This window comes from Odontesthes bonariensis, chromosome 10 (assembly GCF_027942865.1).
Source record: "Odontesthes bonariensis isolate fOdoBon6 chromosome 10, fOdoBon6.hap1, whole genome shotgun sequence".
In the NCBI taxonomy this organism is placed as follows: Eukaryota; Metazoa; Chordata; class Actinopteri; order Atheriniformes; family Atherinopsidae; genus Odontesthes; species Odontesthes bonariensis.
Window position 1 is genome coordinate 12,735,771 of NC_134515.1, and position 16,572 is coordinate 12,752,342.

Sequence of the window (16,572 nt, forward strand, 5' to 3'; positions counted from 1 at the left end):
TTCACGCCATCATTTCTATTTAAAAAAGGGACGCGATCAGATATGCACTCCTTCTTCAATTAAACTTCTTTAAACTTTCTTTTTCCTGTCAAAGAATTGGGTCATTCCATACTGAAAACAGTCAAAAATATGTTTTGGCTACAATTGAAGAGGCAGAGATGTTTCAGCCCACTGAACTGAACAGGATCGTGTCTGGATCCAAACGCTGGAATAGTGAAATTAGTTCAGTGCCAGCTGCTTATTTACAGATTCCCTGCACTAATACAATCCCTTGTTTCTTCTTTGTCCCATTATTTCCAAAGTGTACTTTCTCGTGCAGCGTCCTAGCTCAATAGACCTGACTGCTTTTCTAAATGACATGTTTGTAAGTTGTGAGTTCATCACATTCTGCTGCTCTAAATCAAAGTCAAAAGCCCTCTATTACAGCCCCATTTAACAACAAAGTGTTGCACTAACAATGCTGAGACCATTACCCAAAGTGGGATGCAAAGGTTGAGAAACCGTTTCTTTAAATTGACTCTGGGCTGATTTCTTACACTTACTGGCAGCAGCATTTTACTGCCCAGGACACACATGTTGCCAATTAGTGAGCCAATCAATATCTCTTGAATGATAGCAACAGTGAACTGTTTCGGTAGTAAATGCAAATACCAGGATAGGAAAAGCCTTGGCATATCAAAAGTAAGGGCCAAAATGAAATATTGTGTCCTATCAAATCTGAGAAACACTCATGCTACTACTGTACTATGCTGGAATCAATGCCTGAGTGGGAGGATTCCCAGTGGGCCACTATCAAGATGAAAAAGAAAGGTATATATATATATATATATATATATATATATATATATATAAAAAAGCTTGAATCAACGTTTTTATTCAATTTTCTTTTTTTAATCTTATCTGAGCACCAGCTTCTTTTTGCTTTGTTCCCAACAGGTAAAGAGCATCTGTGTCTGTAAAGAAAATAACTTCACTGAGCCTATTTTTCAAACTGCTCCAAAGCTTTTTTCTTTTCCCTAATTCAAAACGAATATCTATGAACTTTTCAGATAGGATCTGGTGTCATCCCTGTCGCTACTGTCGAGACAGCCAATCCAATGGCTGAGAAGCGCTTCTAGCTATCTGTCTCAAGTTGGACTTGTAGATCTGTCAGACAGATATGATCACAACAAGCATTTATCACTGTACTGTACTGAGCTGCAAGGTATGTCTGTCTGCATGAGTTGCAAGTTGTGCTCTGCAGGTGCTTTTCTGACAGTGAAAAACTAGATGTGGGCATGTGCATTACTTTGACTGTGTAACTTATACATGCTTCCCTCTGCACGCATGTAACTGAATGGCACCAGCCAGCTGAAGCAACCCCCCTCCCCAACTGTCAGAGCTGTTTTAATTCTTCTCTTGGTTTGGAGATAAAAACATTTTGAAAATTAAAAAAAATGGATGGCATAAAGATGTAAGAACACAGTGAAAAAAATCAGGTGTAAAAAACTATGTTGGACAGTGTGAAGCACAGTGTGAAGCACAGTTTTCAAGCGGAAAAACAATCGCAGACCTGCTTATAAGTAAAGAGAAGACAATAAGTCTTGTAATTGCAATGGGTTGTCACACTATCAGCGTGTTGCAAACAGGGTCAAATCGCTAGTCACAGACTTTTCTTAAAGTGTCATTTGAAGAGTAAAGATTTAACACGATCTTAAAGCACTTAGAGCATAACCCCCATGTTCGTGTTTTTGCAGTCTCAAATAACCCAAACCCTGTTGAGAATGACCCTGAAGTCAGTCATAATGAATCTGACTGCTGAGAGGACAGGTAGGAGACCACTTCAACCATTAAATGTGAAAATAAGTATCTACAGTTAAGAAAAAAACACACACACAAGGCGCACAGATGGATTCTAAATTAAATCTGTGTGTGCAGAGGCCCCCGATGTTTACATTGTAACTTACAGCTCTATCAAAATAAAACAGCCGAGTCAATTTTGTTTTTATATTTCAAATCTTCATTGTGTTCAAAGTTCATTGTGCTGCACTGTAATTTCCAAGTTGTTTTCATTATCAATGGATTAAAGGTATTAATAATTAACTCAAGTTGTCACAGAGAGAAGCTTCTCAACAAGCTTTGTGTGTGTAAAAAAGCAGGAAGCTTATTGGCTCAGGAGAATTTAAAACCATCATGTTAATGTGTACTGAAAAGGAAATCCTAATGTCTACAGGCAATGAGACAGTAATAAAGCTGCAGAAACTAAAAGTGAAACAGTCACATTGTTTTCTTAATAAAACTACAGCACAGTAAGAGCTGTATCAATACGTGTAGTACAAAGAGAGAAAACGTGCTGAAAACTAGATCCTCACTTGCATGCATCAGGTGGGCAAAATGTATGAGTTTCAATTATAAGAAATATGCTAAAATGCCCATCTTACACAGAGGTGTCGACCACCAATTCAATTCCACTCAAGCTGTATTCAGCAAAACAATCCTCAGAGCTACACAACATGAACATCTATTCTCATTGTTTTCTGTTTCACAAATAGCAGCTGGCCTCTTTATTGCAATTCATGTTACACAGCTGATGCTGGTAACGACACGTCCTCCTTATAGATAATTACAGCACCTTTGGGTTGCAGAGGGCAGCGTGGCCTCACACGCTCACTGAATTTAAGAGCAGAGCAAACAACTCAAATAAACATGAGGAATGGAAATTCAGAGGCAAACAGGGGAGCATGAAAAAGAAAAGGGAACATTTTCGGACTTTCACATTGCTCTTTTTACCAACATGAATTGCAATTTGTTGTTTTTGCTGAAACAAAAACTCTCATGGAGGCTTTGAACAGTATAAAACCTGCTTTACCATCTGGGACAGCTCACCTGGGCACATTTATTCTCAAAGTAATGACCGGCGCATGGACAGGGGTGAAGGGCAGCTCCTGAAGCTGGTCGTCTTCATCTTGCATTGAATGTGGCTCATCGCCTCCCCGCTGAAGGTCCATCTCCAGGTGGGCAATGTTTGTAACAGTCGAGCGGGCCTGGAGCAAAAAAAAGAAGCGATACAATACATTTGATTAATGTTTTTAATCTGTAGCATTGCTCTAATATGGCACTGCCGAAGAATCATGACACTCTTTACCATTCAGACCACATGCAGAACTAGGGATAAAGGCACAAGAAATTAAGCATAGAGGAATCTAAAAAAAAAGACTGACTTTACTCAACATAATCAACAACTGGATACATGAAAATTTGATCTAAAGTAAAAGTCTTGGATTAAAGCAAAAAGAGAAAAAAGCTTGCAGTGGATTTGTCAAAACTAATTCTAGAAATTGCAAACTGTAGTACTCTGACGGCGCCAACCCTACGCTTACAGTAGAAATACATATCTTTAATACACAGGAGACATGTGTCACAGAAGACTTAAGGAGCTTACCCTGGTCTTGATTTACTTGGTCTGTGTCAGTGTCAGCATTGATTCTAAAGGCTTATCTACAGCATGTGTTACAACATTTCAGACAGCCTTGTTCATCAATACACAAACCTATGCCTAATACACTCTGAAGGCTGCAAGAACTCCACTGAATTACAATTTAGTTTAAATCAACAAATGTAGATTGAAATGTTCGGCACACAGAATGACAAGCAAATCTCAGAAACTATGCTGTGCAATTCTATTTCTGTAAAAGTGATGCATGGAGAACCACAAGATGTCAGAAGCAGAGGGAGTAATTTCATCATATTCACTGCCTCACACAAGTTGTCTGGCCAATTTGAACATTGCTTGCAGTACATCGCTCTGAATGTTTTACATTTGAGATCCATCCTCCCGGCTTTATTATGAACTCTGCACACGTTTCCTCTATACCGCACTGTTTGTGATTTAGTGTTGCTGAATTTTATCTGTTTGTATCATCTGTTTTTTGCAAACATCTCTTCACACATCTTGACACATCTTTCCATTCAAGATGAACACAAATACACCGAGAAAGAGTGGTATGCTGTGCGAGAGCACATTGTCACACTATAAGAGGACAGAAGTATTTGGTAGAGATGGATCAGCAGGTGTAGTAGCAGGGAGAGAATGTGGAGTACGCTTGTCTCTATCTTTGTATGATCCAGTGCATGCAATCAATTCCACTGATCTGCTCTTGCTCAATTTCAGACGACATCTAAATGAGGCTTTAACATACAGCAGGTGCTCTGGCAAAAGGGCTTATCGCAGTCAATGAAACTGAGAATTTAGATAGATGGCAACACGTAAAACTACAATTTTGTTTACATATCTCATGAAAAGTCCATCTCTTTGGGCTTCTGTTTGCTTACTCTTTGGCTCCAAGCCCAGTGGTGTAAAAAGAACATTTGATTGAGGCTACATAGAAGCTGTGGACAACCAGACATTTTGAGCACCATTAAGTGCTTATGGCAGCAGGTGGTATTGATTCAAAATGTTTGTGGTCAGTGAAATGAAGAAACATCAGGGGCTCAGTTTAATGCTGCAGTTTATTGATGAGATTTTGATAGTTTTGGACATTATGGGACAACATCAGATTTTTATGATATGTAACAACAAGCTACATCACGCATACAAAATACTTGTTTGTGGGGTCAGTTCCTTGTCTTTTTTTTTTAATCTTGATTTTTTTTAAAAAGTTTTTAAAGAAAGACTAACTTAAAAAAGTTAGTCTTTATTTACTGTATTTATATATTTATCTTATAAATAGCGGGGGGCGCTGGAGCCTATCCCTGCTGTCATTGGGTGAGAGGTGGGGTACTCCCTGGAGAGGTCACCAGTCCATCACAGGGCCACATAGAAACAAGCGAGATAAACAACCATCCACGCTCACACTCCAAGGGTCGATCTAGAGTCACCAAATAACCAAACATGCATGTTTTTGTGCGGTGGGAGGAAGCCGGGGTACACGGAGAAGCCCACGCATACACGGGGAGAACATGCAAACTCCACACAGAAAGGCCCCAGCCGGGATTCGAACCCAGCTGAAACCTCTTGCTGCAAGGCGATGGCACTAACCACCGCACCACCGTGCACTGTTCATATCTAATTTCTTTTTGATGTAAGAATGATGAATTTGCACAATTCTATCATTAGTTAACAATTTTTAAGTTAACCAAAATACCATTTAGAGACAGTTTAGGTACAAACGAACAGCAAGTGATTGCTTAAACAACTTGGTGTTAAATCTTTTATCGGCTGTCTTGCATTTTACTCCGCAATTTACTGACATTCCGCTGTGTAACAATATTAACTTTTACAAGAAACTGCAATTATTGCGTGTGGATAACTCAAGATTTCTAATTTCCTTCGCAGCAAACATTAAACCTCCCTTCACTGACAGACACACAGCTCAGGGTACAAGAGCGCTGACAATTAGCTACAGTGCTAATGATGCCTTTTCCAGTCAAGTTGACACACGCATGGTTTAGTTGGCCTATTAGAGGACATGCAGGGCTGATTATAACCTCAATCAAAATCAAGCATGTATACAAGACACACATGCATGGTTCCTTTCTGATCAAACAGCCTGCAAAATAATAATCTAAGAGGATGTCTGGAAAGGCTTTTAACACATTTAAATGGTTCAAAGTAATGGCTTCAAACTGCATCTGAACTTGCTTCAATTGAGGTGTTGGTGTGTGATGACATATGGATGAGTGCTTTTTATAGGAAGCTATGCTCAGGTTTTAAGGTTACAAGGACAAATGAAGGTTTCAACTGTAAGTCCTGCAGGTTGATTTAATGACTGAAGAAACCACTTACAGTACCATAACTGAAAACTAATGGCAGCTAGAGGAGTAAGTGTCACACTTTCCCCCAGACTTTAATATTCATAGCATCTTTCGATGCCTCTAATGTGAAATCAAAGACGGACCTCTACAGTGTCTGCATTCGGTTTCAAACAAGGAGCTTCAATCAAGCAACGCGCTAAGTTTCCTGCATTCATGGCAGAACACTGAAAACACTCAGGATGTCAAGATGAAGTTGGTTGACAAGACATCGGATTGAAGAAATGCTTTATCAAATTATTTTTGAAAAAGTTGAAACAATTAGAAATATATAGACCAATAGTTCGATGCCCTGAGGGTTTATGCAGCTGCAGCTATACTTGCTGTGGTAAGATTTATGGCTCGGCTCACAGGGCGCAGTATTGGGTAAGTCTATGTTTATACACGATATTGCTATTATGGGATGTCATACAGTTTCATGTCAAAAGAGGCGAACTATCCCTTTAAGAAAGAAACTGATACGTGAAACGGTTGAGACAGCTAGTTGAAGGTATCTTTTTTTCTTTTTCTACACTTTGCGTGTAAACTATTCTTAATTGTTCAGCTGCGACAATATTTGACTTGATCTTGATTAAGAGTTTGAGATTAACAACAACCTGAGCTCATTTGAAAGTCATCTTGTATTAAAGTGATGTAAGTTATAGCTTTACCTTAAAACGCTTAGTACAAAAAGAGTCAACTCTTAACCAACCAGTGTAGTTACAGAAAGATATGAAATAGATAAGTTGTTCTGACAGTTTTATCACAGCAGGAGTTTGTGAGTCTTTCAGAACAAAATTGAATTCAGCCTTTTTTAGCCATATTGTGCTTTTGATTTTTTTGTAATCTCCAGCAAGCCTGATCCACAGTTTCGGGATTATTCCTGCAATATGATTCATAGCTTAAGCTTTGTGGATTTGAGGCATGAAATATGGGAGAAACCCATTAAAAACACTGCTCTCTAGTTAGAAAGTATTTTTTGGCTGTGTTGAGGCATAAAAGCAGGTAGAACAGGCAGGACCACGCTGACACAGCTCCTACAATCTTGTGATGACAAAGGAAGACATAGAAAGGCAACTGAACAAATTGCACAGTCATTTTAGAGCTATTTACAAAACCTGCTACCACAACAGCCAAGACCTCAAACTGTAGAAGAAAAAGCATGGATGGGTGATGTGAAGTATGGCAAACATAAAATGACTCATCATGTTTAGATTTAGTGTTGGGCAATTTTAAACTTTAACAGCTTTTCTGCCATTTGTAGGCGAGGGAAAGGTAAAAAAAAACATGGGCATGACGGTATAGAACATCATCCATGCGCATGTTAAGAATTCTGTGCTAGCTTTATTTATGGTAACATTAAATATCTGGTATTTACGTCCTTTCAGCCTGATCACCTTGCTGTTTTGATGTGATTGACAGTGAGCGTTCGGAAACCAAAAAATTGCAATGACTAAAAGGCCTAAAGATTTCAGTTTTTGAAAGGTTAGATTTAACAAAACTTATTTTACAAAACTCTTTGTTACAGTTTTTGACAACACTATCAACAAACCGTAGAATGTTTCCATTTGAAAAAAACCCTTCAGAAATTCAACCAGAAAAAGCTGCAAAACATTCAGGCCAAAATGAACAATCTAGGCTCTAGGTGTTTTAAAAATAGTTTGCCTCCTTATTCTCCCCAAGCATCCATGAGATGCAGTACTTTAAAATCCTTCTATTAACGCTACCAACTTAAAGATGCAACGGAAATTAGTTACAAAACTGCTAGATCCATTTTAGTCCTGTTAGTAAGGTGCAACCTTTTTGGTGAATGTGCCACATAACGCTCAGGAATCAGTGTCTTTGTTACACTTGATAAAGCCTGGGCACAGTACATGGACTTTCAGGGTATAAGTCTCTGACATAATTCAAGCAAAGCTACTTTAGAATTAGATGTGAAATAGAAAAGGGCAACAGAGATGCCATGTGCTTCCTATATAGGTGAATCAGCTTACATCATCCTGACCAGATTGAGCATGTTACTAAACTGACAGTGTTTACAAGTGGCCAATCAAAACCCTATACTTCTCAAACGCTAGCGGTATATTATCTTTTTTATACATCAAAGAGACATTTACATATCATATAAGAATGTGCAAAATGATTTTGATTAGCAGAAAAAGACTGAGGGTTAATCCCAGGATTAAAGCATTATGACTGCCTCACCATTCTGTGAGATTTATCACTGTTTCTAATGCGCAGTGCACTGATTCCCAAATATATGCATCTTTGTGGGTGAACATTGTCTAATTTAGCAAAGACGAAGCAGCTTTCAAAGGCAAAATGACTCTGCCAGCCAATTCTCAGCAGCAAACACCCACAACTGTGGGGAACAGGTTACCCCTGCATCATTTCAGGAAATTATTCACCAGAGGTATTAAAATCAGCAGGGTACAGCTGACTTCCTCAGTTTTGCTTCAGCATATCCCCTCGTTGCAACGATAGGACAATCTCACATGCATTAAGCTTGTTAAGAAGTGTGGCTTGTTAAACACTTTCAAATATCCATCACCATCTCTATGACAGTTCACTGGAATTTATGTTGATTAAGTCAGAAAGGATATAATTTACTAAAAAAAAATGTTAGTTGCTCATAGATAATCCACTAATACATTAAAAAAAGATGAGACAAGCTCTGCTATTAAAGTGGCTGTTGTGATATTTCAAATGGGTGTTGATGCAAAAATTAGTCAGTTAAAATCAACTTGAAGAGGTCAGAAGGCAGAACATAAGGTTTCACAGGACACTGGATACCCCAGGAAAATTGAATTAGCCTTTGCGAAAAGACTTGAAAATCCATGTGAAAGAATGAAGTTTCTTTTGATTATAAAGATGAAAAGGATCAGCTTCAACACCTCCAGCAGCTCCAACAGCTCCTGAGACAAAGAGTGTGCAGATCTGGAGTTCTGGAGGTTTGGTGTGTGTGTGTCTCATTGGTTCTCAGCTGAGTGTCGTATGGGTAAAGTGCATCTTTGAATTGTCTGCATAGACTTGGGGATGTTTCAAGTCTAAGTACAATGCTGTCTGTTTTAGGGTCACTGTCTCTGCATATCTACCTTGTGACTTCTTTTTGCCCAATACTGTATTTTCTTAGCATGTATGTGGAGGATGAGTGCATGGCTGTGTGAGTGTGTTTTTGTGTGTGTGAGCAAACGGGGGTGGAAATCTTACGACATGTGACAGCTGGTGGGCCGATGCCAATGGGGAAGGATGGAGCAGAGAAGGAAATGACTGTTGCCAGGGCAACGCCGAGCTGGAGTGGCTGATGGTCGGGTAGCGTGAAGTAGCTGCCAGCTGAGACAGTGAGAGCTGCAAAGAAACAATGCAAATGATTCGCTGTTATTATTATGATTACGAACAACAGGGTTTAGAAATGTTCTCTACGCCAGAGAGACACATGCACCGTCTCAGATGACACCAACAGCCTGTTACCCTGTTTTAGTGCTCATAAGCCTCTCTCACTCCACCCGTTTCCCCACCCACAAGCTTTTAAAGTTGTCATCCCCTCGCAGTTGAGTTGAAAACTGTTTGTCTTTTGATTCTAAAGAAATGTGACTGGAGACAAAAGATAACTTACAATTTTCTTTTTATTTCATTTTAACTGAAGGATTATTAACATATTGATTACTGCTGATGACGGACCTGTGTAATGTCATATAAAACAGTGGAGCAGGATGACCCCTCCTCTTGCACTCTGCAGCACACACTGTTGAAGCTGATCAAAGTGAATGCTTCAATGCTTCAGCCACTGAAAGTATTTGTTTGTATTAAAAATGTTCTGTCTTTAATGGGAATATTTCCCCCCCCAGCCATTTACATTTAAGCTTTTGGTCAAAGGTTGCTGCAAATGCAAATTAACATCAGCACTGTCCCTCCATATTTATCTGCTGTCTACATGCAGAGAGAGTCAATAAGAAGTACATTAAGTCGTGCTACATGCAGTCAATCACAATTTAAGCTTCTGAGTTTAACTGAAGTGTTCATAATAAATGCCTGTCTATAAAGAATAAAGGAAAGCTTTACGACATTTGAAATAATAGCCAAGCAAAAGTTAATAGAATAACTTTTGCGACTAAAAATTATAAATAAGTGGAAGGGAGAAGTGTGTATCACATAACTTTATTACTGTATAGTGCTGTGGGCATGAAAACAATAGTCAATGTCACAAAATAAGCAGAAATGCTTTATGAAGGCTACCTAATGCCCGGATTATTACAAAAACTATGAAATCTTCTATGTTCCACATGTAATTTGCTCTAATCTAAACATTTTTCCATAATTAATTTTGTTTTGATTCGCAGAAGAAGCAATAAGTAGAGGAGCTTAGATGCCCTTGTCCTCGTTTACCTTTAGCTAATCCTGGTGGATGCTGAGGCATTCCCACGCTTTCTAGGAAATATAAAGCCTCTGGTTTGTCTTGAGACAGCCCTGAGGCTTCCTCTAAGACGGCTCTCCCCAGGAGGCATCTTGATCAGATGTCCAACGTATTCAAATAGATCTCACAGCAAAAGAGAAACATGTTTGCCATGCGTCCTCTAAGAGTCCCTCACTTTAAATTGTCTGCAACGTTTATAGCACCATTTCATCTCAGCTGGGTTTGACCTGAGCTGCAGCTGCTGAGAAGCGCAGACAAAAAACTTAACCATCTCATGAAAATCTAATGGAAATGAATATGGACAACTCAACTGAATGCTAATCAGGCTCTTAATCACCACAAACAAGTGGGAGACACTAAAAAAAAACATATTCTGCAAAGCTGTCTTTAAAAGAAAAATCGGAAACAAGATAACACTTTATAATTCTAAATTTGGACGAAGTGATCCTCTTATTAAGGCACTAGAAACAAAGCTAAGCACAAAGCAAACGTATTGTCCCAAGATTGCCAGTGTGTTTTTTATAGTTGATTTTTTTATCCTTACCAAATACAGTAAAAACACATTTCTTTCTCTCTCTCTCTCTCTCTCTCTCTCTCTCTCTCTCGATGCTGCTTCAAACCATACTGAAAAACAAATTAAACACTCACTGACTCATTCACCTGTTTTATAGGCTCTCATACTCATTCTGATTCCTATATGCTTGTAAGGACATTAAACTTGTTTTGACACTGAGCTTTAAAAAAGACTAAAACAATACCCTCATGAATGCACTGGTTATACAGTATATCCCCAACAAATCCATAGCAACAAGTGTCAACATGTCTGGAGCGGTGAAAAACAAGTGAATGGAAACAAGCAACAACAATAAAATGACGTGTTTACCCCCTATTCCATACATACAAGCCGAATCATAATCTTAACACCATAAAACCCACATTTTCCCTTTAAATTTACCCTTTATTTACTATAATGTTAGAAAAAAAAACACCTTTCTATTTACCATAATTGGCTTCCATGCTTAATCAAAAATCTAATGCTTGACTGTAACCTTTAACAGAACAGTTGACATGTTATAAAACGTGTACATTTTCATTTAATTGAACTATTATGAAGCCACATGAGTCATTGTACAGTACGTCTATATATCCCCTAAAATCCATCCTTGCAGACTTGGCTTTCTTTGAAACCGAAATGTCCTCTTGAATTGAATCACAAAGTCTGCAAATTTAGACACTGTCTGTTAAAAAGAGACATTTAACAGTGCTGATATACACCATAAGATGTTACAGCACTGTAAGAGTGTTGGAAGCTTTCCTTCATCTGAAAATGTGCAAGTGGCCTTGTTAAAGTTTACAATCATTTGTATCATGTTGTCAACAATATTGTCATGTATCACAGTCAGATGGTCCTCGTTTCCAAACTCCTTGACAGGAGTTTGAATATTCTCTGTTTTACCTCTGGGTACTTTACTTCCCAAAGGGCTTCCATTTACTCTGTAAACACCCAATCAGAGCTGATGCAAACATCAGTGCACGCTGCAACCACAGTCACAAGCCTGTCTACAAAGTAAGATATGGTCAGGTTTATGTTTTTGTGACAGCACATAAAAAAAAGTAAATCCTGTGATATTCAAAACTGCTAACAGGTTAGTTTTAAACACTGCAGAGGAGCAACTGAAAGAGAATAAGCAGCCAGAGCAGAGTGTAAAACTAAGAGCTGCTGGTGACAGACGGCATGACTCCAACTTCTCAGCAAGGTAACCAACTTGAATGAGTCCCAAGAGTGGCATGAAATCAAATGAAATCAATTGCTCATGGCAAAACGGGAACAGGCAGCACTGTTTATTAAAACAGCAGGTGTCTGTTTGACAGCCATCTAAACATTTGCACCAGTTACTCCTCGTATTTTTGAGAAAATAGCTACTCAAGGAGTGACTGTTGCCAATAGAACTCTGATCTTGGGGCATTAAACTACTCGGTATAATCAAACAAATCACTAACTGAACCTTTATCTTGCTTCAATTTTGTTTCCATTTTCTTTTTTCATTTTTCAAAAACTTATGAAAACTGTTTTATGTCTTGAAAAGTAGTACGCCTGGTCTGTATCAAAATCAGCTAAAAACGCCATTTTAGGGTTGCAGAGGGAACTGATTTTAAACCAGTCACTTAAATTTTCTCACATGGTGTCAGATGGCTTCTTCATTGGAAACAGCTGAACACTCCACAGTTTGTTGCTTGTTAAAGAACAGAAACCATCCTAAAAGGAGCTCTTCTGGTGGCTGGAAATGCTCAAAATGTCCAAAAATGTCCAAGGCAGCACTGTCACAAGTCAGCCCCTTCAAGTATTGCTGAGCCGAATCCTATTTTTCACACACATACATGTGAGTCACTGTGTTTTGCATATAGGGGGTGTGAAAGACACCAGATAGACTCTGCATAAGAGGATCTCAAACACACACTATGAAAATACGTGGAGTGAGGCAATTAGTAGTGGCAGTGCTGTGGCTGCCAATGTTCTGAGCTCAGCCTGTTTGCCCTGACAGCCAGGCAGATCATCTGTTCACATTCTGGCTTCATGGGACATGCTTGTCTGTATGTGTGTGAGTGAATGAAGCATATACAAAAGACCAGACCACTAAAAAAAAAAAAAAAATAGTCTGCAGACCAACAGCTGAGGGTGAACAGTGTTGGAGAGAGGAAGCAGATCCAAGTGTGGAATCTGAATTCTGAGTCTGCTTTCTGAAATATCTCCAGCTGTTTTAGCAGCTTGGACACACGGGAGATTGCACATTGATGCTTGCCAAGTGTTTTAACAAGCAGAATGCAACAAAACAAACCCACATCCGGATTTAGTCAAGTTTTTTTTAGGAAGTCAAATATGCAAAGGAATAACTGTTGAAAATATTGCTCCTTTAGGTACAGCCGGTGGCCATGGAACTCCGAGGACATTCACATATTACGAACATATAGTTCAGTTTCAGTTGTAGGAGGGTGGACAAACACTGGAGACGGACATATAAGATTGCTGTGCCAGATTATTGTGATCCGACTGATCCTCCAAAAATGATCTGCTCTACTCATATTAATAAGCCCTAATCATTTTCAGTGTTGGAATCATTCATGCAAACATAAGAAAGAAAAAGGCACCTTTTATCCAGGGCAAGAAATAACATCAGAAACAAAGGTAAATAAATAGGAAGATAACATGACTACAATAAAAAATGAGAAATTCTTTGCCACTTTATTTTTTCCTTCATTTTTATTCTTAAACTTACAGATGCCAGATATCACTCTTTGTTTCCCTCTGCTGGTTAAATTGTGGCATGTTTTTTTTTTTTTTTTTTTTAAAAAAGAGGAAGAGGTCTACAATGGTAATCTTTCATGTTCAGGTTGAATTGAAAAGGCGACACTCTTCCCTCCGTTTTGGTTTACTGAGAGGATGCAAACTACCTTCAGTGAAGACATGCAGGTTGGATTCTTCTGATGAAATTTGGTGCACTGCTTGGTCAAATGTAGTTAAACAATTCAACATGCATGCTCCAGTTTTCAAGGCTCACGGTCCTGTCCTCCATCCTGCTCAAATCTGCTGTGCCAGCAACTTGGACTGTATACAAAAGATGGAAATAAATGCTGTTTGTGAAGTCTTGAGTTTGGCATTTAGCCATTGCCCGTTTGTTTCAGCCAAAAGTGACGTGCAAGGGATGAGCAAATAAAAAAAAATAAAAACACTTAGGACATCTGATGGGTAGCTAATCTCTCACCCAAAGAGGCTTTACCCATAACAATGCTTTGCTTTGGAGGATCTATGTTTATGGGGACTTTAGAGGTTGCCAAGTGTTTCTATTTGAGAAGCCACAGTTTCTTAAAGGCTAATATTATTAATCGTAATGGCTAAAATAGATGAGGAACATCAGAAAAATCTGTGTCAACATTCCTCCGTGTTCTTGAATGACACAGATTGAGTAGCTCTCAGAATTTGTTCTGTGCTCTCTAAAGTGTCATTCCTTGTCCTATAACTTTCCTCTCTGTGTGCTGTGTTTTAATGAGCCTCATGAATGTTCATTTGGCTCTTTCCTTAACATGAGTGTGTGTGTGTGTGTGTGTGAGGTTGAGCGATGCTGACACAGAATCCAGCTCACTGCGTCGACGTGAGAGACGAATCTGCCTTAAAATGGAGGAGGATTACGCCGAGATCTGACAAAAATGATGAAGTGATTACCGGAATGAAATATTGAGAACAAAAGGTGGAAAAGTCAGGAAAACGAAAGCGCAAAGTATAAGGCATGCATGAGAAAGAGGAAGATCCAAGTCACAGAGTGAACAATGGGCCTGAATGTGAGTAAGAATGAGAAGTGTGTGCGCGAGAGTCTGATGGGAGAAAATAAAACATGAAGACATTTAGTAAAGGCTTGGGGTCTTGTTACAGAGTCACACAACAAATACAACCCAAAAACCAATATTTCTATTTCTATGTTATAGAAAGAATGAAGCAATAATCCGTTTCTATGAAGCAAAACTGAGTCTGAATGAAACAGTGCCAGCTGCCAAACAAGCAGTCTGCCAGCAACAAAGTAAAACATGGCTTCACCTTCGGCCCACACACTACAAGACCGCCTAGGTCACCAGAACATGAACATGACCCTGAGACATGAGTGCAGCCCATGGAGAGAAATCATCACCAACAGAGGCAAACAAGCTCAGCTGCTCTTCCAAATGCTGCCTAAAATACCACAGGACCTGAAGCCCTGTGCACCACTGCAAACCAAGAATCAATAATTTATGCAAGCAGGAGAAAGTCATCAGACCCAACAATGCCAGCAAACAGAAGTGAGCATACAGCTTGTTTACTGAGCCATTTCAGAGAAGGATTCGACTGATTAATCAGCAGTTGACAGACATGTTGAAGAGAAAAAAAGGATGGAACAATTGTATTTTTATGTCAGTATATTTGAACCTGAGAAGAAGATGAGACAGGAACAGGGAATTTGAGAATTTTGCAGCAGCTACAGTCGTGTTGAATTGTACAGCAGGGTGAGTGCCAACATCAGTGGCGTGGCTTCACACAGTGTTTTCCGTTTCATTACTTTCTGCAGGGTCCTGGACAGCCATCAGATAAATATCTATGCTCGGCACTATGAGCAGCGAGGGCACTAATGAGTGCTGCTTTTTGTGTATAGCACATTGTGTGCGTGCATTTAGTGCAATATTAAAGATGCACTGTAGGAGATGCTGAATATGTTCAAAACCCAACAACTTTTAACATACAGACACCTTCTGTGTGGTGAAGACATTGGTAAACAACTGCCCATTGACACGTTAAGCACTGAACCACATCATCATCAGTGTGGAGTGATGATTCTGAATAACCCGAAAGTGTTCTTTCCTTGTTTTAATCTTTATTATCCATCTCCTTAGCAGCTGAATATTTTATATTCTTCTTGTTATAGCTGGAAAAACTAAAACACAGAGGTTAATAAAACCATTTTATACTGCTTTTTGAGGTTCAATGGTGAGGCTAAAACAGTTCTATATGTAATTTAACATGGGCAGCAAGGACAATATTCTAACTGAATACTAGACTTGTTAAGGCTGTAAGTCTTAGTAAAGTTGGCTAACGATGTTGTCTTTGAATTCAGCATGCTATTATGCTCCTATTGCTATTTGTGGACACAGTGGTCACTGAATTTCCTCCCAACAGCTTATTAAATTGCCTATGTTTAACGTGTTTTTCTCCATTGATGCAAAGTCAATTGCTTCTTTTGGGAAACAGTGTTGAACTTTAACCCTTACACCTTGAAAATATGATATTCCGTGAGCATGCTCTTATTTGCAGTGTAGATACGCTTGGATGTCATGGACATTCAAACAAAAACGATTAAAACAACGTTTCCTTTTCACATCAATTTTCCCTGTGGGCTATAACAGATATAGTGCGAATTAACAGGAGATCAATGACTCCTGAGTGTTGTATCTAAAGCAGTATATTCAGTTAAGCACCACCTTCTTTTAATGTCCTCCCCTAAGAGCTGCCCAGTATGACCACAGACGTCTCATCTCTGCCACTGGGAGCTGACCACCTGTAGGATTTCACCGCCCTCGCTGTTTAATCAAAATAAGGTTGATTTGTAAAGTTCAGGGGTGCAGCGCTCCCCACGGCTCGCAGCACCTGCTGGTTCAATTTAAAATGAGTCGGCAATACCGACCCATTTTGGCCCAGAGAGCCAACACTGAAACAGAGCCGATATCTCTCCTCCTCCTCCTCATCCTCCTCCGCTCTCTGGCTCGATATTACTGTGCGCTGCATGCATGTGTGCGTGTCTCAAGCCTCATCCTCAGAGACAGAGAGAGAGAGAGCGAGAGTAATATTTATCACAACTCCCAGTCTCCAT

The 16,572-nt window shown here is 39.3% G+C and overlaps 1 protein-coding gene across 1 annotated transcript in view; it reads right to left on the reverse strand.

The window, feature by feature from the left end:
• The window catches only part of nphp4 (nephronophthisis 4), a 176,505-nt gene that overhangs the window by 65,106 nt on the left and 94,827 nt on the right, over nt 1-16,572 (reverse strand). The window contains exons 13-14 of the mRNA XM_075476298.1: nt 8,980-9,117; nt 2,866-3,023 (exon numbers count right to left, since the gene is read on the reverse strand). Coding sequence (XP_075332413.1) covers nt 2,866-3,023; nt 8,980-9,117 — 296 coding nt within the window. The remainder of the gene's footprint in view (nt 1-2,865; nt 3,024-8,979; nt 9,118-16,572) is intronic.